The sequence below is a fragment of the Scylla paramamosain genome, unplaced genomic scaffold (assembly GCF_035594125.1).
Source record: "Scylla paramamosain isolate STU-SP2022 unplaced genomic scaffold, ASM3559412v1 Contig13, whole genome shotgun sequence".
Classification (NCBI taxonomy): Eukaryota; Metazoa; Arthropoda; class Malacostraca; order Decapoda; family Portunidae; genus Scylla; species Scylla paramamosain.
This window is the reverse complement of record NW_026973678.1, coordinates 864594-889607: the sequence shown is the minus strand read 5'-3', so window position 1 is coordinate 889607 and position 25014 is coordinate 864594. Positions and strand designations below refer to the sequence as shown.

At 46.0% G+C, this 25014-nt stretch overlaps 1 protein-coding gene and 1 pseudogene across 1 annotated transcript; both read left to right on the top strand.

Annotated features, from left to right (window-relative positions):
- Positions 1-7439: 7439 nt before the first annotated feature.
- Positions 7440-13346, top strand: LOC135097157 (juvenile hormone esterase-like; annotated as a pseudogene).
- Positions 13347-17186: 3840 nt separating this feature from the next.
- On the top strand, positions 17187-18371 carry LOC135097165 (uncharacterized). Its single transcript, XM_063998931.1, has 3 exons — positions 17187-17343; positions 17863-18095; positions 18327-18371. Exons 1-3 carry the CDS (start codon positions 17187-17189, stop codon positions 18369-18371), a joined length of 435 nt encoding a protein of 144 aa, XP_063855001.1.
- The last annotated feature ends 6643 nt before the right edge of the window (positions 18372-25014 follow it).

Below are 25014 nucleotides of genomic sequence, written 5' to 3'. Positions count from 1 at the left end.
TGTAAGCAGTATGTAAGATTGATTTGAATATGGAATATGGTCAGAAGAGGGAGTCAGTCTGGAAGAAGAGATGAAAGGATCGTAAAGGTTTGATAAAATAATAATAATTAAATAAGAAAATATATAAAAGTAGTTTGTATTACTAGAAGCCTGAACCACGTGGAGAACACTAGTGAGGTAGTGACCACATGACTTAGATAAATAAACGGATAAATAAATAAATAAATAGATAGCCATATAAGAACAGGAGGACGCAGTAGACACCTGCCGAGACGATAACTACTCCCAGCACTGTTCAGGGGGTGCTGTGAACATATCATTAAACCCAGCTGTGACCTCACTGAACGTTTCCCTTTGTGTCTCACAACACAAGGGGGCAGTCAGAGCCTGCCCTCTAAAGACAACTCTCTTCCTCCACACAAAACTACAACCACCTAATAACACACACACCCTTCACTCAAAAAAATTAAAATCATCATGGCGACTCCTACACCAGCCTCGGAGTCCCCATCTGGGGAGGGGACCATAAATGTCTCCAGGTCGGACTGCCTTTCTGTTGACGACCCTAAGTGTCTTGACACCCCCCTTCAACTTTTTTTCATTAACTTCTGCAACATTCGCGGTCTAAGATCTAATTTTCGATCAGTAGAACACCACCTCTCCTCTTCTAAACTCATCTTCTTTTCCTCACTGAAACTCAGGTGTCTGAGGCAACTGACAGTAGCCCCTTTTCTATTCCCTCCTACTTTCTCTATTCTCATTTTCGATCCAAAGCTGGATGCTGCGTTTATGTGCGCAATGACTCAACCTGCTCTCGTGCCCACGCTCTTGAATCTTCCGAGTTTTCCACCATCTGGCTACGACTACAGAGTCACTCTCAAACTAAATTTATATGTGTTGTATACCTTTCACCTAACTCCTCTGACTATAAGAAATTCTTTGACTACTTAACTTCCAAAGTGGAGCACATTCTGACCCTCTTCCCTTTTGCAGAGATCTCCATTCTTGGAGACTTCAATGTTCACCACCAGCTTTGGCTTTCCTCTCCCTTCACTGACCATCCTGGTGAACTAGCCTACAACTTTGCTATCCTCCACGACCTAGAGCAATTGGTGCAACACCCTACTCGTATTCCAGACCGTCTTGGAGATACGCCCAACATTTCTGACCTTTTCCTGACCTCTAATCCTTCTGCTTATGCTGTCACCCTTTCTTCTCCGTTGGGCTCCTCCGATTACAGTCTCATATCTGTATGTTGTCCTATCGCTCCAATCCCTCCTCAGGATCCCCCTAAGCGAAGGTGCCTCTGGCGTTTTGCCTCTGCTAGTTGGGGAGGTATTTTGCTGATTTTCCTTGGAATGACTACTGCTTCCGTGTCAGAGACCCGTCTTTGTGTGCTGAGCATGATAGTGTCTGGCATGGAGGCGTACATTCCTCACTCTTTTTCTTGTCCGAAACCTTCTAAACCTTGGTTTAACACAGCTTGTTCTCGTGCTATACATGATAGAGAGGTGGCCCACAAAAGGTACTTAAACCTTCCATCACTAGAATCTCATGCACTTTATATTTCTGCCCGGAACCATGCCAAGTCTGTTTTCCAACTAGCCAAGAACTGCTTCATTAACAGAACGTGTCAAAACCTTTCAAGATCTAACTCCCCTCATGACTTCTGGCATCTAGAAAAAATATCTCCAATAACTTTGCTTCTTCTTCTTTCCCTCCTCTATTTCAACCATATGGCACCACTGCTATCACATCTATTTCTAAACCTGAACTCTTCGCTCACACCTTTGTTAAAAACTCTACCTTGGACGATTCTGGACATGTTGCTCCCTCTCCTCCATCCTATGACTACTTCATGCCACCTATTAAAATTCTTCGCAATGATGTTTTCCATGCCCTCGCTGGCCTAAACCCTCGGAAGGCTTGTGGACCTGATGGGGTCCCTCCTATTGTTCTCCAAAACTGTGCCTCCGTGCTTGCACCTTGCCTAGTCAAACTCTTTCAACTCTGTCTGTCAACATCTACCTTTCCTTCTTGCTGGAAGTTTGCCTACATTCAACCTGTTCCTAAAAAGGGTGACCGTTCTAATCCCTCAAACTACCGTCCTATTGCTTTAATTTCCTGCTTATCTAAAGTTTTTGAATCTATCCTGAACAGGAAAATTCTTAAGCATCTAACACTTCACAACCTTCTATCTGATCGCCAGTATGGGTTCCGTCAAGGCCGCTCTACTGGTGATCTTCTGGCTTTCCTTACTGAGTCTTGATCATCCTCTTTTAGAGATTTTGGTGAAACTTTTGCTGTTGCCTTGGACATATCAAAAGCTTTTGACAGAGTCTGGCACAAAGTTTTGATTTCCAAACTACCCTCCTGCGGCTTCTATCCTTCTCTCTGTAACTTCATCTCAAGTTTCCTTTCGGCTTATCGGATTTTTGGTGACCAGTCTATCTCTGCCAGCTGCTTCCGGTGTTTTATTCTTCCACTGCTGGAGTATTGTGCTCCTGTGTGGTCTTCCGCAGCTGTGTCCCACCTCCGTCTCATTGACAGAGTTGTCTCCTCCGCTAGGTTCCTCTGTGGTGGCGAAGCAGCTTGGGATCTTGGTCACCGACGCAATGTCAGCAGTGTCTGCATGCTATATAAGATCCATGCCAACCAGCTTCACCCGCTGAATGCCTCCATCCCAAATGCATTTGTGCCCACCAGAAACACTCGACTTGCGTCAGATTCACATGCGCGCTGCTTACAGCAGGTTAGGTGTCACACCAGTCAGTTTCAGCGAAGCTTTGTTCCTTGTGCTGTAAGACTTTGGAACATGCTTGACGAGGGCACATGCACTGCGAGTGATGTGCAAAAATTCAAGTCTGCTTCGAACAAAATCTTGAAGAGTCTAGTCAATTAAACTCTGGTTGCTTTTGCAGCTATACCGGTGATAAATTATGTAACTATACCTGTGATTTTATACCATCAAGTTTTAAGTAGTTATACTACATTTACTCGTGTTGTCTGACATATATTAAATAAGTCAGAATTGTTAATTTTTTTTTGTTGAATTTTTTTGTGAGTTTTAATAATTCTCAGTTCGTTGAGGCGTTCTTTATAATTGTTTAACCTATTTTCTCCTCCTGCTCTGATTTCATCCTACTATTGTGCTAATTGCTTTTCCTTTCTTCTTTCTACGGTCAAGGTGGGTGGGGGTTGTCATCTGGCAACTTATAGCGCTTGCGCTCGTCCCACTCTGCCTTCTCCGTTATGTTTAATAATAATAATAATAATAATAATTCTGACCATTCTATTGCTGTTGTGGTAGACGGTCACTGCTCTTCTCCTAAATCTATTAACAGTGGTGTTCCTCAGGGTTCTGTCCTGTCACCCACTCTCTTATTATTCATTAATGATCTTCTAAACCAAACTTCTTGTCCTATCCACTCTTATGCTGATGATACCACCCTGCACTTTTCCACATCTTTTCATAGACGTCCAACCCTTCAGGAGGTAAACATTTCATGCAGGGAAGCCACAGAACGCTTGACTTCTGATCTTTCTAAAATTTCTGATTGGGGCAGAGCAAACTTGGTATTGTTCAATGCTTCAAAAATGCCTCATCCATCTATCAACTCGACACAACCTTCCAGACAACTATCCCCTCTTCTTCAATGACACTCAACTGTTCCCCTCTTCTATAATCTGAACTGGAAACTTCACATCTCATCTCTAGCTAAAACAGCTTCTATGAAGTTAGGTGTTCTGAGCTGCTAACTCTGTACAAAGGCCTTACCTGTCCATGTATGGAGTACGCTTCACATGTCTGGGGAGGTTCCACTCATACTGCCCTTCTAGACAAGGTGGAATCAAAAGCTTTTCGTCTCATCAATTTCTCTCCTGTAACGGACTGATTTCAGCTTCTCTCTCACCGCTGCAATGTTGCATCTCTAGCTGTCTTCTACCGCTATTTTCATGCTAACTGCTCTTCTGATCTTGCTAACTGCATGCCTCCCCTCCTCCTGCGGCCTCGCTGCACAAGACTTTCTTCTTTCCCTCACCCCTATTCTGTCCACCTGTCTAACACAAGAGTTAACCAGTATTCTCAATCATTCATCATGGTAAACTCTGGAACTCCCTGCCCTCTTCTGTATTTCCACCTTCCTATGACTTGAATTCCTTAGAGAGGGAGGTTTCAAGACACTTATTGATCAATTTTTGACTACTGCTTTGACCCTTTTATGGGACTGACATTTCAGTGGGCATTTTTTTTATTGCATTTTTGTTTTCCTTGGCCAGTGTCCTTCCTACATAAAAAAAAATAAATAAATAAATAAATAGATAGATAAGTAAAAGAGGCCTATATGAATAGAAGACTGAACCTTGTGGAAAAGACTAACGAAGTCCAGTGAACATATGAACATGAAAAAAAAGTTCCTCCGAGACAGTGATATTGAATACTTTCAGATTGTGTTGTATAATGTAAAGTAATGTGAAGTGGACACTGTGTGTGTCTCTACCATAGTTACCCACAGTTGTATCTGTCGTCTGGCCAGACTTGAATTTCATATCACGGATAAACAACGCCTCAAAATGCATATGTGCATAGAACCATACAACATTTCCCACATAGAATAGCCTGCACCTTCACCTCTGACAATATCTGCACAAACTCGTGTTACACCATATATATATATATATATATATATATATATATATATATATATATATATATATATATATATATATATATATATATATATATATATATATATATATATATGTGTGTGTGTGTGTGTGTGTGTGTGTGTGTAGGTAAGAGGTGGGGAGGCATACGTGTAGAGCTCGCACTATCACGTCACCGCACGTCACACAACATGGAACTTTCCTTGGTCCATCTATTCTCACCCTTCTCACCAGACGCCAGTTAGGCTATAAGCCTGTCAGCTCGATGACATCCGGACAATACTCCTCCATCCGTCTGGGTCTTCATATTCTCTGTCCTCCATCACCTCGACCATTGTCGAGGTGATACTAAGGTCTAGTAAGGCTCTCTTCAATACCTTGCTTCCATCTCTTCCTTGGTCTCCCTCGTGGTCGCCTGCCTCTTGGTATCCACTCCATATATTTCTTAGCATGCCGATCTTCTTCCATTCTCTTAACATGTCCAGACCATCTCAGTCTTGCTCTATCAGCATCCTCCAGTAGCAGCGTCACTCCCAACTCTTCTCTTATTTGAACATTTCTCATCTTGTCCCTTCTTGTAACACCCCTGATTATTGAGCACTCGCATTTCGGCTGCCTGAATCTTCGATTCTAGTTTTGTAGTTAAAGTCCACCACCATTCAGCACCATATAACAGGATTGGTATAACAAGTGTATTGTAAACTATTAATTTGCATTTTGTAGGCACATGTTTATCGTTTAGTATTGGATACATCTATTGCCATGGATAAATATAACCAGCATTGCCTACATCATACTATTTATTTTTTCATAGTTACTCTCTTTATCTCTAATGCATTTCAGCACGCATTATTCTAAGCTATAAACAGAGTTTCTCTTGTCTTATTTATGTAATTAAAGAACTATAACTAAGAATATAATGAATTGCCCTACGCTGGAACAACGGTACCGGGGAGGAAGGTCGATTCACGCAGCGAGAGGAGAACCAATACGAGAGGAATTCACAAACTCCTGGTAGAAAGTCAAGGGCACAACATGTGAGTGAAGGTTAATGGAAGGTCACTTGACTTTTGTGTGCTTAGTTTTCGATAAAAATACTCATTTCATCTCCGTGTAGGAAGTCAGACTGTGGGAGAGTGAAGGACCCAGAGAAGGAGGGAGAGGGACAGGGTAGGTTACTCGATTTTTACGCTCAGATTTTCACCAAATATACTTGCGTCAAGCTAGGGATGTCCTCCTGTTTGTCAACCGTAGTCTCAATACGAGCGCCCGGCAACTGAGTGAGCTGTGTTGCCTAAGCACGTCTAGTGCCTGTCAGGAATACTAAGGCAGGATAGGAACCATGCAGTGGTGAGGCTCAGATGTGCTGATGCATTAAACCATCTCACACCAAAGTAAGAGCAAGAATGGAAGTAATTGGATTATATATTATTATTATTATTATTATTATTATTATTATTATTATTATTATTATTATTATTATTATTATTATTATTATCATTATCATTATCATTATTATTATTATCACCATTATTACCATCATCACCAATATTATTTGTTATAGCAATACTGTCATCAACACACACACACACACACACACACACACACACATACACACATATGATCATCATCAGTATCACCACTCGTCATTAAATATTAAATATTTCCTTGAAGTTCATACGGTTTTCGTGTCAGCACTCTGTCTCTTTGTGCAGGACGCCTTGCTGAGGTGATTACCTGACACGAAAGGACTGAATCCACAAACTTTCTCCAATCGTTAAGTTTGTAAGACTTGATTCAACTCAGGTTGCGGAAGGATGGCTAAAAGACTGTGTGTGTGTGTGTGTGTGTGTGTGTGTGTGTGTGTGTGTGTGTGTGTGTGTCGCGCTCATAACCGCATTCCCTGTACTCGTACACAACTGTAGTACACAATTTCACGGGCCCTGTGGGAACTGACAACTCTCGTTCATCATGTTCCTTTAAATCTACTCGAGTGATCAAGCTCTCATATAAAAGGAGCGTCACGGAGCATGTGCGTCAGTCTGTCACCCGGTCCGCGCACTAAGCAACCCGACTCTCAGCACTGAGGGAGCATTGTAAGTTCTGCAACGCAGTGCAGATAATCTTATATTTCTTTTGTTAAGGAACGAAGCATTTGTGCGCGCTTATCTGTGTGTGTGTGTGTGTGTGTGTGTGTGTGTGTGTGTGTGTGTGTGTGTGTGTGTGTGTGTGTGTGTGTGTGTGTGTGTGTGTGTGTGTGTGTGTGTGTGTGTGGACTGATGTACAAATATGAGTTTACTTTTGTGGCTGGTATGAAATTACCATGTGTGTTTTGTCAAAAAAACGCGTTAGTGAGACAATGCAGCTCCTACAGTTATCTGTATGAAGACTAAGACATGGCACGTGACATTCCTGGGGAACCCCTGTGTTGATGACAATCAAGCTGGACTTAACAAGATCTAACTTAGTGTTCTGTGGTCTCGGAGTTAAGAAGCTGAACATCCCCCTATGGACGGGAAACTTAGCGTAGCATCGTGTGGCTTCACTTCTATTTTACTCGTTGAAGAGACTGCTTTGTGTATTTCCTATGATGTTCAGTTGCCGCTTTGCTTCCTTTATGCACCCATCTTTGGCGTCACAATGCTGCCCAGTGTGAGGAAACATTTTGTTTTGAAAAAAATCACAACAGAAAATATAGAGACAAAATAAAAAGCCACTAATACTGATTTTAGTTGTTCCTATACTCTTCCTCTCGCTTGTATCTCACAGCAGCAGAACAGAGAGGGATGGCGCGTGGTGCGGCTCTGGTGGCGACGCTGGTGGTGGTGGTGGTGGTGCTGGTGGCGACTGCTGCTGATGTGCCATTCGTTGATACCAGGGATGGCCGCGTCTCAGGCATTGTGGAGGAATCGGTGAAGGGCCGAGACTTTTCGTCATTCTACGGCATTCCCTACGCTCGGCCACCACTGGGGAGGCTGCGATTCAAGGTAGGCCGGCAGACGGTGAAAATTTGCGGAGTAATGAAAGCACTTGACTTCATCAGAGTGAGACTGTAAAATGAGGGTGGGAAAATACTGGAAGGTAGTGTGTCCTTTCTTCCAGGATCCCGAACCCTTCCCAGACTGGGGGGCCATGGGGGAAGCCTCCATTCCCGCCCCGCCGTGCATCCAGTATTTCTCCGCAGCAGAGAAAGTCGGAATAAAGGAAGTGCTGGGTGAGGAGGATTGTCTGTACCTCAACGTGTTTGTGCCCAAGGTGAGGCAGAGAACCACGGAGAGACTGCTTTAATCTGTGACATGTTAGCCTAAGAGCATAAGGGAAGCTGGGAGAAGAAAGTAGGCCTACACGTACTAGGTGACAGTCCTTGTCTAAAACCTGTGTCCACCTGCCTTCCCGATCAGTAAATTTAACTAATCCTTTTTTAAAGCACCCAGGTGACTCGGTACTAGTAGGCTGATTACTGCATATATTCCAGTCATCTACCACTCTATCTGAGAACCAATTTCTTCCCTTTTTTTTTTATTTATTAGTTGTAGTCCTATCCTGATTACTAACACTAAGGATTTTGTTTAAATTGTTCTTGTTATACCTCTTAATCTAAGCTTTTCTAACGAATGTAAAATTTAAAACTTTAATCTTTTGTAAGGAATATTTTACATCCCCTTTTAGTCATCTCTCTCTCTCTCTCTCTCTCTCTCTCTCTCTCTCTCTCTCTCTCTCTCTCTCTCTCTCTCTCTCTCTCTCTCTCTGTGTGTGTGTGTGTGTGTGTGTGTGTAATAGTACCAATCTTATCACAGATTAATGGAGACGCTAGCTTCCCGGTGATGGTTTGGCTTCACGGAGGAAGGTTCACCCATGGCAGTGCCCAGGAATACCCTCCTCACGTCCTCCTGGACCACGACATCGTGCTGGTGGTGGTGCAGTATCGGCTGGGTGTCCTGGGTGGGTGGTGTGTGGCGAGGTGGTGACTTCTCTCACACGCGGCGCGGCCTGCGTACTGCTCTTGTCACTGCTTCTCTCTCACTGTACAGGCTTCCTGTCTACCGAGGACTTGGCGATGCCTGCGAACTTGGGCCTCAAGGACCAGACCCTGGCGCTCCGGTGGGTGAAGACCAACATTCACCTCTTTGGCGGAGACAACATGCGGGTCACCATCTTCGGTGAGAGTGCCGGCAGCGCCGCCGCCCACCTCCTCATGTTCGTCCCGGAAGTTCAAGGTAGGACTCCTTTTGGACTTCACATTCGTTCTCATCACCTTTGTTTATACACACACACACACAATATATATATATATATATATATATATATATATATATATATATATATATATATATATATATATATATATATATATATATATATATATATATATATATATAATTTCAACCTTGTATATCCATTTGTTCACATATTTGTATGTAATGAGACAAGTTGTATTGTTTTGACAGATCTTTTCTCCAGTGCTATCATGCAGTCTGGAACAGCACTGACGTCCTTGACTATCAACAATAATCCTCGCAAGGAGGCAATTGAAGTGGGTGGCAGCCTTGGGTGTCCCACAGACCAGGGCAGCAACACGCTCCTTCTGTGCCTGCAGGGGCTGGATGCAAAGGCTCTCTTTCCTCGTTACGAAAGCTCCAGAGTGAGTGGCACTCACTGTGCCAGGTGTCAGGACTACTTGCTCATTTAACTTGAACATTCAATTGTGGATATATTCAAATTACAGTTCTGAGGCCATTTAATTTGTACAGAGATGGGGCGTGCTGCCGCTCACCTTCACGCCCTGAGTGGACGGCCGTTTCCTGCCGCGTCACCCTGCCCAGCTGATAAGTGAGGGATGCAACACCCAGGTGGACATCATATCAAGCATTACCAAAGACGATGGGGCTCTTTTCGCCTTGCGTAATTATCACCCAACTTACGTGGTTAAAAATCATGCTTCACTAACTAAAATGTCTGAGGGAATAATTACCTTCAAAATCTATTGTTTTGAAGATTTTTTTTTTTTCCAGCTGCATTGGCAAAGAAACAGTTACTGGAGGAGCTACAGTACAATTTTAGCATGGCCGGGTCTGCGTCCCTTCAGCTTGAGGACAGGAGCGAGGACCCGGAGGCTGTAGCCCGCCAGCTGTACCTCCACTACTTGGGCACCACGCACGTCACCGAGGCGCACGCTGACGACTTCATGAGGGTGAGCACCAACACTGGAGCCTAAGCCTGTTTTTTGCTGCACATGTTCCGTAAACTTTGGATGTATTTGCAATGTGAAAATTACTTGTTTACATATACGACATAAGGATGAGAAGACACGGCTCTACGTGAGGGGATGTTACACCTTAACACTTGAGACAAGAGGATGCCGGCAGTGTTTTCACTGTTCATTCTTAAATTTGCGCCTATGTTACATCTTAAACATACAGAACTGCCAGCTGGTGTTCTGTACGGTGAACTTTTCCGTGATCATTCTGCTGTGAAAAAGCCTTGTAACCGTAATTGTTAGTGATTAGTGATGAATTATGAGGGAGCTTTAAAAACTAGATTCACGTATGAAGATGATAGGTGGAGATGAACAAGCATGTTGCATGCAGGGACTGTCACGTGTTGACCTGATGTATTCTTGCCGTTTCCCTTATTATCTCATGTTCGTAGTAGTAGTAGTAGTAGTAGTAGTAGTAGTATAGTAGTTGGTTGGTGTGAACATTCTAATTCTTTTAGTTATCAAAATAATTATAATATATTATTTTAAAAAAATGATGAAGACATAATAATAAGTTATTATTATTGAAAATAACAAAAATAACTCTTAGTTATTATTCTTACTAGTCTTATTATATATAATTTTGACAGATGTTCACTGACCACTACTTCGCCGTGCCTCATGACCGCATCTCCGCCCACCACGCAGGGAAGATTTACCGCTACGAGCTGCAGCACTACGCCCAGCTCTCCTTCGGCCAACTGATCTGCCCTTCCTGCGACAACAAGTGTAAGCAATGCCTGGCCCACAACCTGCCCGAGGCACCGCGGCGTCAACACTGACACGAGGCGGTCAGTTCAGTGACGAATGTTTAGGCAGATGTTTTAAGAACACTGGCAAAGTAACTGGGGACTGGCACCTTTAGTGGGCTTTTTTTCTGCCCTTTTATTGCCCTTGTTTGGAGCCACTCTTACATAACAGATCCTGATAACTGACCCAAAGAATTTTGCTTGTAACATCATATCCCCTATGTCACTTCAAGGCAATGAATAACTTAGAGATTTTATAGACATCAAGGGTGGTTCTCGACTTAAATACTCATAAAAACAGAAGGTGCTTGGCATAGCCACTACCACTCCTGATGTTATCACCAGCGCTGTCGCCACCACCGCTGTACGTAGCAACTATCACCAGCCTTCTTACCATCACCACTACCACTACCAATAACTCTTATCCTATACTATTAATATCCTGCATCACGACAAATTCCAGTCATTATTGCCATCACCACCATCTCATCGCTGCCATCATTTTTATTAGTAATAGCACTGCATCCCTTTTCATCATTACTTAACATTTTAATTTATTTATACATAATTTGTGGTCTGAGATATAATCTTGTTGAAAAACTAAAACACAGCTGTGTCCGAGTCACTGTGAAGTGTGCCATGAGTCACTGTGATGTGTGCCATGAGTCACTGTGATGTGTGCCATGAGTCACTGTGATGTGTGCCATGAGTCACTACGGAGCTTTAAAAGAGGAGTGGCCAAATTTGAGGCTGAGGATAATGAAAGGAGGTAGGCAGTATGTTTCATGTGGGGAGTGCCACGTGTAGGCCTGACAGCTTCTTGCAGCTTCCCTTACTTTCTTATGTTGTTTTGTTCTGACATGAGTGAATCACATCTTCCTTTTCTTATCTTTTCCGTTCGGCGTTTCCCTCGAGTGAGTGGTTGGCGCGATGTACGAGCCTTGTCCTGTTGTTTCTGTCCCTTGAATCTTCCTCTGTGACTGCTATTGTTTGCAGTTCTAAAGCAATTCCTCCGCTCCATCTCCTTCTCTATCTTCCTCCCAGTTTTCTTCCCTTAACTGGTTTTCTCCAGGAATTTTTAATCGGTTTCTGATCGTCAATTCTGACAGGGGTGAGTCACGTAGACGATCTGTACTACTTGTTCCGCGGCGGCCCTCTCTTGTCGCCACGAACAGCACCCCCACAGCGCCCCAAGGACTTAAAGCTGCCCGACGACCTCACCCTCAGGGACATCATCACGACTCTGTGGACCAACTTTGCTGCCACAGGGTGAGATGGAGGGCAGAGGTCCTGATTTCAGAAGTCTTTATGGAGGACTCTGAGAGCTTTGGAGTGGGCAAGATGATAAAGTATTGCTTATCAGTGCACTAACTTTGCTGAGATGGAAGGCGGGACCCTTTTGTGGAGGAGACTGATAGTTTTAGAGGATAAGATGATAAAAGTAAGGCTTATCATTGTACCATTGCTGCATTAGAGGCTCTTCAGGAAGTGCTGATGTCAGGTAAGACTTATCAATGCTTCCATCAATTCACTGTGACACGGTGACACCAACAACAACGATAGTTTGCCCGTGTACTACATATCACTGCAAAAATTACCTCTTTACTGCATAGATTAGACAAGTGAGCTGGAGTTGGTGGTGGTAGGCAGTGGTGAGAGAACAGAATTAAGCAGGGGATCTTTATTTCTACAATGTTTTGATGGTGTTGAAAAGTTAGAGAAAAAGATCTGCTTTATCCTGCTATTTCTCACCACCACACTCCAATAATTACTTTTTGTATTACTCATCATTGCAGCAATAGTTTATTTTTGTATCACTCATCATTGCAATAATAATAAATCTTTGTATTACAGTAGACTGTCTTTTATTACTCATCATTATAATTAAAATTTTTCGTTATTTCCCACCAGGAACCCAACCCCTGATAGCTCTCTGGGCTTCACGTGGGAAGCCAGCACACCAGAGAACCTGCAGTACCTCTCCCTCACGCCCTCGCCCTTCACGAAGCCAGACGACCGCAAGGAGGTGAGGAATGCTGCTTACTTAATTATTTACTAAGGAAAAATGTATTAGGCACTGATATATTTCTATTCGTGTACTTATAAGCGTGTAAGGCGAACGCTTAGGACTTGTGTTGATGAGGGGGTGAGGGGGTAACAGACCTTAGGGCTACAAAAAAAAAAAAAAGGTAGAAAAAAAAAAGGCCCACTGAAGGTGCCAGTTCCGGAAGAAGAGAGCAAGAAGAGTTATTCATAACTAGAGAAGTGTATGGAAACCTTATGTATTAGATAATTACATGGTCCATTTTCTATTTAAATTTTGACGTGGCAGAATTATTTACATAAAACTACATTTTTTTTTTCTTTTTTTATTTATGGGTGTCGCTATTTGTGTTTTATAAATGTCACGCTCCGAGTATCTAGAGCGCATCCTTTGTCAAGCACTATCCATTTCACCCCCTCAGTAAGTGGTTCATGCAGGTTCTTTCTTTTCACACACACGTAAGTTCCACAACTCTCTTCCCATCCAGGAAAATCTGATGCTTCACCCGCACCTGGTGAAGGTGCCTCAGGGCGCCACGCGCAGTTCACGTTATGAATTGTGATTTACCAACTCCTGACTAAATGCGAACAGTAACAAGCACCGCTTCCTAACAACATAACTTAGATATAACCACTTATATATATATATATATATATATATATATATATATATATATATATATATATATATATATATATATATATATATATATATATATATATATATATATATAAGATAGGCCCTAACTCAGGGCAAACAAACGAAAAAAAACGTCCACTGAGGTCCCAGTCCGTAAAGAAGAAAAAAAAAAAAAAAAAATTAAGGATAACGGTCTTGAAACCGAATACTTTCATTATTACCACGCTTAGAGAAATGCTTAGGTGTTATGATGGAGTGATTATGAAGTGTTTTGAGGAGTTGTATGGCTTATGAGTTGTGATGTGGTGCAATTGTGAGGAGCTAAGGAGGTAAACACCATCTGATTACTAAGAAAGTCGAGGCTGTAAAGCACTGCTGCGTCTGATTTACTCCAATAAAAATGGGTTGATTTGGTGTGAGGAGTCACTTCGAAGCAAGCAGAGGTGGCGGCAGTGGTGGGCGCGGAAGTGAAATATAGAAACAGTTTTTGAAGAGGCTGGTGACATTTCATGAGGTACCGGCGTGCTCGGAACTAAGGGTACCCGTGGAAAAGTGCCACGCAAACCTCGCGCGAACACACCCAGGGCGTGTCCTGCCGCGGCGTGCATAAAACATCAAAGCGCTCTTTGCTCAGTGGTCACCTTTACCTGACCTAGCGTCGCCTCATAGCTGGGCGGGGGCGAGGGCGGGGGCGGAGGGAACCCAGCCCTCTTCCCTTCGCATTCCACCCTTAAAAAAAAAAAAAAAAAAAAAAAAAAAAAACAAGCTGAAAACAAGGCAAGGATTAAGAGGAACACTGTGTGCACTTAGAAAGCTTCAGGGCGCGAAAAAAAAAAAAAGGAGGGAAAAGTAACGAGAGACGGCGCGTGCACTCAAGACTCAAAAGATAATGAAACACGGAAGGGCCTGAGACAAGAGACAAGAGACAAGAGCTGTGGCCAATTGAATCTACACAAAAAAAATAATGTGAGATCACAATGGAAAGTACAAAGATCCAAAAGCGACGACAAAGGAAATGTCGTTAGGGACATTTTGTAAAGTTACATTACTGTGTGTGTGTGTGTGTGTGTGTGTGTGTGTGAGAGAGAGAGAGAGAGAGAGAGAGAGAGAGAGAGAGAGAGAGAGAGAGAGAGAGAGAGAGAGAGAGAGAGAGAGAGAGAGAGAGAGTCCACACCAAGGCTCACTTGCAAAACATAGGAAAATCACGACCCTACGTAGATAAAAGAAAAAAAAAACGAATAAAAGGAAAGAAAATCAAATTGTAAAAAAAAAAAAAATCGGAGGACAACACCATACATACATACGGCAAAAAGAATAAAATAAATAAAATAAAAATAAATAAATAAATAAAAACAAGTACAAATAAATCTAAAGGTAAATAAAAGGAAAAAAAAAAAACACCCAAAAATAAACCCTGCGATTTACACACAAGTATATAAGAATATAAGAACATAAGAAAATAAGCGAAGCTACAAGAAGCCGTCAGTCAGAGATGCTCTGGCCAAAGGGAAGAAAAAAAAAAAAAAAAAAGAAAAAAAGGAAAAAGAAAAAAAAAAGCTTTAAAAGTTGGTGGCATCAACATCTGAAGAGTCATACGACACATTTTTAGTGTCCAGGAAGCTGTATTCCTCATAGCCTAACTTAAACCAACTGAGGGCGGAGCAACACATGTACTAGTGTCCACGAATGTGCCCACAATCTAGCCTAACCCATCCTAACCTGACAGCTGAGCAACACACCAGCTTATAGTCTCCACGAACCAGTGCTGCTCGCAACCTAACCTTACCTAACCTAACCCAACACGAGAGAGAAGTAACACATCTACATCTAGTCTCCACTAACCTGTACTGCTCGCAACCTGATCTAACCTCCACGAACCACTGCTCGCAACCTCCTTCTAACAGTGTGTGTGGTTGAGTGGCTGTGTGCTATGTGGCTCTATCTTTGTGGCTGTGCTGTTTGGCTGTGTTGAACGGCGGCTTCTGTTGCTGCTGCTGCCGCTACTACTACTACTCGTGTTGCAATGTTTAAAATAAAAACTATCACAGAGAATCCAGAAACACAAGCGTGTGGCCAGTACAGCAGTTATCCGTGTGTGTGTGTGTGTGTGTGTGTGTGTGTGTGTGTGTGTGTGTGTGTGTGTGTGTGTGTGTGTGTGTGTGTGTGTGTGTGTGTGTGTGTTTCCAGAACTGTGCATTTAGGTCACTTGATCTGTGACAGTTAGAAAAAAATACTATCCCTGCGGGAAGCACTCAGAGATTATAAATTACGATGCCCATAAAGTCTAATAATCTTGACAAATCTCTCAGATGCTCAAACAGGTCTATATATATATATATATATATATATATATATATATATATAGAGAGAGAGAGAGAGAGAGAGAGAGAGAGAGAGAGAGAGAGAGAGAGAGAGAGAGAGAGAGAGAGAGAGAGAGAGAGAGAGAGAGAGAGAGAGAGAGAGAGAGAGAGAGAGAGAGAGAGAGAGAGAGAGAGAGAGAGAGAGAGAGAGAGAGAGAGAGAGAGAGAGAGAGAGAAATTTTCCTTCACGGAATCACGCGACATTTTCCCCGTAAAAAAAAAAAAAAAAGAGAGAGAAAAGCCTCCCTTGAAGCGCCTGTATTCGTGAGAGCAATGCATCCAGGGAGCGGCGCGGCGATGCGAAGCGGAGCATGGCGGGGAAGTATTAGCAACACCTGTGACACACCAACAGCGGCTGGGGGACGCGCTGTACTCACGGGTAATTGAGCCATCACAGTGCGGCGAACGTTGTGATGGACAGGGTGAGAGGCGCAACGAGGTACGGATGTGGCAGAGTGGGGTAGAAGTACAGGCAGGGGTGAGGCAGGGAAGGGGACAGGAATGAAGCAGCGTGAGGTGAGAATGGGAACAGGACCAAGGACAATAGTGACAATAGTGACCTTGGTATTGTTGAGCCTCACGCGTGCAGGAAATTGCATACGGCGTCTGCATCTACGGCGTACTGACCTACCTGTCCGGTCCATGCGTACACCTTAATTCAAAAACAGTGGGAAGCGGTTTTCTGTCCTGCTCTGCACTAAGCCGCCAGTGTCGCCTCCCTGTTATGAAAGGCAGAAGTGACGCAGGAGTGTGATGGGAGTGAATCAGGAGTGAGACAGGTGTGACACAGGTGTGATATATTAGTGACGCAAGAGAGAGAAAGATACAATATGGTATGGTGACGCAGGAGCGTGACTGAAAATAACGCAGGAGTAAAATAGGAGTGACGAGAGAGAGAGAGAGAGAGAGAGAGAGAGAGAGAGAGAGAGAGAGAGAGAGAGAGAGAGAGAGAGAGAGAGAGAGAGAGAGAGAGAGAGAGAGAGAGAGGGTAATGAATCAGAAGTGAGACATGTATGAACCAGGAATAAAACATGAATGAGGGAGGAGTTTAAGTAGAGGTGACGCAGGAGTGAGACAGTACAGGGCAGTGGCGCAGAAATGGCGGGGGTGTAGGCAGGGTAAGGTAGGGTTAGTCTGAAATGGAGACGAGGCAGGAGACAAGCAGGAAAGGAGGACAGATGGAAGCAGGAGAGTGGCAGCATCAGACAGTAGTACATCCTTGTGCAAATTAATTGAAACAAACATGATTTTAGCCTACTATTTGCTATTACATCTTATTAAAGTATGCTAATGCAATAATTGAGCTGCTATTGCATCAATTATCATTTAAACATTTGCTGATGCAATAATTCAGCGATATTGCATCATGAGATTTAGGCTGATGCAATAATTATTGCATCATACATCAGAAACCCCACTGCAGCTCATGAGTCTGACGTCACTCAGTCATAAGCCAACACTTTTCCGAGATGGACGTGACACCCAGAAAGCGTACTAAGATTGTGACTTTGCATGAACATACATCTAGTACATATCGAGAAATTGCTAAGATCGTTGGAGTGAGTCTTGCAACTGTTAGCCGTGTCATTAAATTGAAGCATGACACTGGATCGGTTACTCCTAAACGTAAGGGGAAATGTGGCCGTAAGAAAAAAACTACTCCAAGAGACGATGCCTACTTAATTCGACAAAGCAAAAAAGATCCACGCAAAACGAGCGACGCTTTGAATACAGATTTAAAGCAGAAAGGAATCGAAATTAGTTCCTCTACAGTTCGCAGACGGCTCCTCGCAGTTGGTAGAAGAGCCAGAAGACCTGTGAAAAAACAGCTTCTAACCAAAGCAATGAAAGAAAAACGGTATAAGTGGGCAAAGAAGTACAAAGATTGGACCAAGGAACAGTGGAGAAAAGTCATTTTTAGTGATGAGAGCCATTTTTTTGTACAGGGTCAGAGAAGCCAGCATGTTCGTAGGTCATCAGGAGAGAAGATTCGGGATTCTCACATTGATCAATGTGTTAAACACCCTCTTAAGAAGATGTTTTGGGGATGCTTTAGTTATTATGGTGTCGGAAGCCTTCATCCAGTTGAAGGAATGATGCGTTCAGCACAATACATTGATGTTCTTCAAAAAAGACTTGTTCCAGAGCTAGAGAAGAGGTTTCCTGATGGTTCTGGGATCTTTCAACAGGACCTTGCTCCCTGTCACACATCAAAAATTGTGAAGAATTTCATGACAGAGAAGAATATACAAGTGCTTGATTGGCCGGGCAACTCTCCAGACGTAAGCCCAATTGAAAATTTGTGGGCCATTTGCAAAAGTAGGCTTCGTACAATGGACTGCACAACTAAAGAAATGCTCATTCAGGCACTGATTCAGGTATGGTACAGGGACCCAAAAATCAACAGTGACTGTTCAAATCTAGTGGATTCTATGCCAAACCGCGTTCAAATGCTCATAAAAAACAGAGGAGGCCATATCCGTTACTAATTTGCATTTATCAGATGTTTTAGTTTGTTTGAAAAATAAAGATCCTTGGGAAACATATTTTCATTGCCTGTTTCAATTAATTTGCACAAGGATGTAGTACCTCTTCCTCTTTTTCCTTAGCTAATACTCCTGGCAAACCGCACTGCGCTGCACACCAGGCACTGAGTATATGATGGTCTTCATATTATTAAGTGGACGCCGTATTTTTTTTTTTTTTTTATGTAGGAAGGACACTGGCCAAAGGCAACAAAAATCCAATAAAAAAATATGCCCACTGAAATGCCAGTCCCATAAAAGGGTCAAAGCAGTGGTCAAAAATTCATGAATAAATGTCTTGAAACCTCCCTCTTGAAGGAATTCAAGTCATAGGAAGGTGGAAATACAGAAGCAGGCAGGGAGTTCCAGAGTTTACCAGAGAAAGGGATGAATGATTGAGAATACTGGTTAACTCTTGCGTTAGAGAGGCGGACAGAATAGGGATGAGAGAAAGAAGAAAGTCTTGTGCCGCGAGGCCGCGGAAGGAGGGGAGGCATGCAGTTAGCAAGATCAGAAGAGCAGTTGGCATGAAAATAGCGGTAGAAGACAGCTAGATATGCAACATTGCGGCGGTGAGAGAAAGGCTGAAGACAGTCAGTTGGAAGTAATCAGTAACCTCTCCCTCTTCCTTCTCTTCCCCGGGTACATCTTCACCAGAGGCATCGAGACCAACACTCATGTAATAGGACAGGGATGGGGCTCTAGTGATCTAGGTGGAAGCCGCCAGGAATGTGAGAAGAGAAAACCGACAGGTAACCGTCAGCAGTTGCAAGTCCTTTAATCTCTTAACTCGCCAGAGATAGAGAAGAGAAAACCGACAGGTAACCGTCAGCAGTTGCAAGTCCTTTAATCTCTTAACTCTTTTTGTTCACCAGCTAAGGTTGTATTTATAGCCACTTGTTAGACTGGTTAAACTCTCTCTACTTTATTTAACAAAAACATGAACATGTACATAAGAAATACTGAACATAAAAAATGATTTACATAAAGATATGGACAAAGAGAGTGAATGTGTGTGTGTATGTCTGTGTGAAGAAAGGAGTAATATGATGTATAGAAAAGACGTGTAGCGTATGTGTCGAAAAGCGTGCACAGAATGTGTATGTATAAAAAATGAGGAAGAAGAGATGAAAGACGAAAAATCTGTGCGGTAGAAAGAGAACGGGAGGCTGAAAACATATAAGAGAAAACGGAGTGCTTGGAGCGGTGACTTGTGTTTACATTACTGGTTCTGAGAAGCGCGTAAGTTTTAGTGTACCCTGAATATGAGAGAAAATGGGATGTTTCTATGGCTGACTAGATTATTTGCTACATAACTTCCCCCGAGTGAGGAGGCACGACGAACGATACGTGCTGTTTAGCTGTGGCGCGTGGTGCTGAAGGCGTGGCCGGCGATGTCGGGTCGTGAGGTGCCGTCGGGGTGTGCAGGATGTAGGCGGGCTTGACTCGGTCTATGGCTATGACGTCAGAAGAGCCGTTTCTGTTGATGGTGATGTTTTTCCTCGTCCTGCGGAGGACCTCGAAGGGGCCTTCGTAGGGGCGCTGTAGTGGTTTACGGACAGCGTCAACCCTGACGAAGACGTGTGTGCAGTCTTCGAGATCCTGGCTGACGAAGGTCTTGGCGGGGTGCGTGCGAGGTTGCACCGGCTGCAGGCTTCTCATCGACTCCTTAAGACTGCTGGCGAAGTCTTGGACGCTGCAGGGGCCGGCGTCGGGTGAGCTGGTAAGGAGCTCGCCAGGGAGTCGAAGAGTGGTGCCGTATACGAGCTCGGCAGAAGAGTGGTGAAGGTCCTGCTTGAGGGACGTCCGGATGCCGAGGAGGACGAGGGGTAAGGTGGCGTTCCACTTCTCGCGTTGGTCGCTGGAAGCCATCAGTGACGACTTCAGCTGGCGGTGGAAACGTTCCACTGTAGCGTTGGCCTGAGGATGGTAGCTGGCAGTCCTGTATCGTCGAATGCCGAGTAGTGTCATCAGTTTGTTCCAGACACTGGACTCAAACTGGCCGCCGCGGTCAGAAGTGAGGCTGACAGGAACACCGAAGCGTGAGATCCACGTGCTGATAAAGGCACGTGCAACGGTGTCAGTGGAGATGTCAGTCAGCGGTGCAGCTTCTGGCCAGCGAGTGAAGCGGTCGACACAGGTGAGGATGTAGCGGTAGCCGTCGGAGTGAGGAAGAGGGCCAACGAGGTCGATATGGACGTGTTCGAAGCGTGTGGAGACTGGCGTGAAGGTGGCTGTAGGGGAGCGTGTGTGCCGCGTCACCTTGGAGGCCTGACAGGTGGTGCACCTACGTGTCCAGTCTCTCACGTCCTTGTTGATGGCGGTCCAGATGAATCGGGACGTCATCATGTGTTGTGAAGCCCTGATGCCAGGATGTGAGAGGTCGTGCAGCTGACGGAAGAGTGGATACCTGTGCCGTTGAGGCAGGTATGGTCTGACGGTGTTGGTCGAGACGTCAGCGTAGATGTGCACTTGCGTGCCTGGTAGCTGTACTCTCTTCATCTGTAGTGCGGCGTTTTCTTTCAGTTGCTGCAGCTCGGCGTCAGCGGCCTGATCGGCAGCAATGGCGGCGTAATCGATGAGAGAGGTAGATGTGGCACAGACGTTGCGTGACAGGGCATCGGCTGGGGCGTTATCTTCACCTTTCACGTAACGGAGGTCCGTGGTGAACTGAGAGATGAAGTCTACGTGGCGCAGTTGACGTGGTGAGTAGGATGACTTGTTCTTGATGAAGGTGCTCGTCAGCGGCTTGTGGTCAGTGTAGATATGAAACTGACGTCCTTCGACAAAGTACTGGAAGTGCTTCAATGCCTTGTAGATGGCGAGGAGCTCTTTGTCGAAGGCGCTGTACTTCTTCTCGGCAGTGTTGAGTTTCTTGGAGAAGAAGGCGACGGGTTTCCAGGCACCGTCGATGTGCTGCTGTAGCACTGCTCCAACTCCGGTGTCGGAGGCGTCCGTGGCGATGGAAGTAGGGGCGTCTGGGGCAGGGAAACTGAGCGCTGTGGATGTGAGCGCCTTCCGGGCAGCGAGGAAAGCGTCCTCAGCTGCGGGCGTCCAGGCAAGGGTGACGGACTGGCCTCGTTTGGCTGGCTTCACTAAGGCGTAGAGAGGCTGGAGGAGGAGCGCGCATCGGGGAATGAACCTGTGGTAATAGTTCAGCATCCCGAGGAACTGCTTCAACTGGCGCTGAGTTGTGGGCTTCGGGAAATTCTGGATGGCAGTACAGCGACTTGCAGTTGGGGTGAAGCCTGAGGAGGACACAGTGTGGCTGAGGAAGTCGACTGAAGGCACGCCGAACACGGACTTGTCGGCGTTGACCTGGATGCCGTAGTCCTTCAGACGAGTGAAGACTTGCTCGAGGTGTTGGCGATGAGCAGCGTCGTCTGGGCTGGCAACAAGAATGTCATCGACGTAAGTGAAGCAGAACTGCAGTCCTCGCAAAACTTCGTCCATGAAGCGCTGGAATGTTTGAGCAGCGTTCTTGAGACCGAAGGGCATCCTAGTGTATTCATATAGTCCGAAGGGCGTGATTATGGCCGTCTTCGGGATGTCCTCGGGGTTGATGGGGATCTGATGGAAGGCCTTTACGAGGTCGATCCTGGAGAAAATTGTAGAGCCGTGCAGTTGTGAGGAAAACTCCTGAATGTTAGGCACTGGATACCTGTCCATCTCGGTGCGGGAGTTTAGGGCTCTGTAGTCCCCGCAAGGGCGTATGTCACCGTTTTTCTTGGGGACGACGTGAAGCGCAGACGACCAGTTGCTGGAGCTTGGGCGGATGATGCCTTGCTGCATCAGAGACTCAAACTCGGCCCTGACCTGTTTGTAGCGTTCTGGTGCTAAGCGACGAGCCTTGGCGAAAACAGGTGGTCCGGTGGTCTCTATGTAGTGCAGGACGTGATGTTTCACTGGCTGCGTGGCTGAGTATGGCTGTGTTAGTGTTGGGAAACCCTTGAGGATGGCGGCGAAGGGGTTATCTCGGCAGACTGCGGAGATTCCGGTGCTCTCGCCAGGTGCCGTTCGGCCACGGGTCCGCAGGGAAGTGAGACGATCCAGCAGCGTGCCGTGCTTCAAGTCGACTAGGAGGTCGTGGTGGCGTAGGAAATCGGCGCCTAGGATGGGTTGGGTCACAGCTGCTACGTAAAAGGTCCAGTCGAAGGAGCGGCGGAGGTTGAGTTCGAGGTGTAGTGTCTGCCGCGTGTACACAGGGATTTTCGAGGCGTTGGCTGCATAGAGGTGTGTGGTTACAGGCAACCTCTTCTGGCTGTCTGTGGCAGGCAGGACACTGACCTCAGCGCCGGTGTCGACGAGGAACTTAATTCCGGTGCGTCGGTCGTAGACGTGAAGTAGCTGTGACTTGGGCTGGCGGATCGTACGCGCCGTGAACGTCCGCCCGTTTAGTTTGACGCCGGGGTGGTGTTGTAAGTGCAGGGTTGGGTACACTTAATGGCCTCGCTACCGAACCTGCTGTGGTAGTAGCAGACGCCCGAGGTGCGTGTAGTGCTACGCGACCGAGAGCGGTAGCGAGGGCGTCGAGGTGACGGTGGGCGGCGACGCTGGCGGGTATTTAGTCGTTCCTGCATCGCGCTGACCTGCAGGGCCAGCTGCGACACAATGTGGGTGAGTTGCTGGACGTCTGCTGTGTTAGTGACAGTGGCGACTGAAGACGGTGGCGTTGCCGACGGAACTGTCGACATATAGTCGTCAGCCAGCTGCGCGAGGTCTGGCGCAAGGCGTTTGAGGACGGCTTGCCTGAGGTCGTCGTAGGGATTGTCCGAAGAGGGGGCTTTCGCGATGGCGTCAGAGACTTGCAAGAGGACCTCGGGTGGCAGGAGAGTGCAGGCGTGAGTGAACTGTTTCAAGGCCTCAGTGATGTTGTTTGCCTTGAAGTTCAGCTCCAAGATGGTAAACCACATGTTGGGGTCGTGGCTGTTGAAGGCTGGAGCCCTGAAGGGGGGAGCTGGGGAGGCGGTGTCCGGTGGAGCCATGGCCGTTTCTTGTTGCTGGCGTGCGATGGGGCCTGGTGGCTTGTTATGCGAGTCGTGGAGCAGGGTGTAGTGACGCCTGTCGGCGAGGCGCGGGTTCCTCCGGCGCCAGGTGCCAGTGAGAGGTGGCAAGGGACGCCTGCTGGGCGCCACTGTGCAGTGATGGTCCTAGGCACGTACTTTACCGCACTCGCACTTACGGCTTGGAACGCACTGCCGTGAACGAAGTGTGTAGTCTGTGTGTGTGTGTGTGTGAGTGCGTGTATGTGTAGGTGTTGGTGTCTGGCACACGGGGGTTGGTACGCGCTGATGCACACTAGGGAGTTTTCTAGGGGCAGGGGTTAACACACACAGGGGGAGGGTGGACGACGGGGGAGAGGGGAGGGACGGTCGGGAGCACTAACACTTTGGTGGGGGAACGTTGCAGGGAACGCCGCCCTGTTGTCGAGCGGAAGACGGGAGTACCGGTGCAGGGGGCGCCGCCCTGTTGTAGAGAAGCGAAATCAGGGCCAGTGGGGTCACGGCCGGGTGGCGGTGACCGTGCGTGGTGAGCCGGAGAGGTGTTGCTGCTGCTGTGGTGGTGATGGAGGCTGGGCAGCAGGTGTGGCAGGGGTGGCAGGTGACCAGGCAGCAGGTGGAGTTGGCGCGGTGGGTCACGGCAGCAGGAGAGGGAAGGACCTGGTGGCGGTGGTGAGGCGGCAGGTGAGCGTGGCCTCAGTGGCCTGGGTGGCTGGCGAGGCGTGGTGAGTCACAGCTGCGAGAGAGGGTGGCTGGTGACTGGCGAGGCAGCGGCGGTGACCACGGTTGCTGGGCTGGGTGACGGTGTGTGTGTGTCACGTGGCGGCTGGCCGGGCTGGGTGGCGTCGGTGGGTCACGGCTGGGCCAGGCTGGGTGGCGGTTTGGCCGTGGTGGTCCGTGTCAGGCGGGGGCTGACCTGGGCGAGGTACCTATAGCTGTGGCGACGCTATAGTGCTAAAGAACCTGGGACACAGCATTGGTGGAGCTGGCCACTACGGTCTAACTCCGAGTCACCATTTCTAGTGATCTAGGTGGAAGCCGCCAGGAATGTGAGAAGAGAAAACCGACAGGTAACCGTCAGCAGTTGCAAGTCCTTTAATCTCTTAACTCGCCAGAGATAGAGAAGAGAAAACCGACAGGTAACCGTCAGCAGTTGCAAGTCCTTTAATCTCTTAACTCTTTTTGTTCACCAGCTAAGGTTGTATTTATAGCCACTTGTTAGACTGGTTAAACTCTCTCTACTTTATTTAACAAAAACATGAACATGTACATAAGAAATACTGAACATAAAAAATGATTTACATAAAGATATGGACAAAGAGAGTGAATGTGTGTGTGTATGTCTGTGTGAAGAAAGGAGTAATATGATGTATAGAAAAGACGTGTAGCGTATGTGTCGAAAAGCGTGCACAGAATGTGTATGTATAAAAAATGAGGAAGAAGAGATGAAAGACGAAAAATCTGTGCGGTAGAAAGAGAACGGGAGGCTGAAAACATATAAGAGAAAACGGAGTGCTTGGAGCGGTGACTTGTGTTTACATTACTGGTTCTGAGAAGCGCGTAAGTTTTAGTGTACCCTGAATATGAGAGAAAATGGGATGTTTCTATGGCTGACTAGATTATTTGCTACAGGGCAACGTGAATAGGAATGGACGGAACGTGGGGCAACAGTCCCTCGCCACTCACGCGGTGTGCTGTCCTGCCCCCTCCCTGGAATGTCAACAGGAATTAAGGACCACAAAATATTACAAGCAATTCAGCATAATTTTCTC

Bases quoted from the DNA above. Each gene is read 5' to 3' on its own strand.
- LOC135097165 (XM_063998931.1), top strand. From the start codon at position 17,187: ATGGACGTGACACCCAGAAAGCGTACTAAGATTGTGACTTTGCATGAA. The intron at 17,344-17,862 runs GTAAGGGGAAAT...GACTTGTTCCAG, and splicing joins TGGATCGGTTACTCCTAAAC to AGCTAGAGAAGAGGTTTCCT. The intron at 18,096-18,326 runs GTATGGTACAGG...CTTTTTCCTTAG, and splicing joins TCATTCAGGCACTGATTCAG to CTAATACTCCTGGCAAACCG.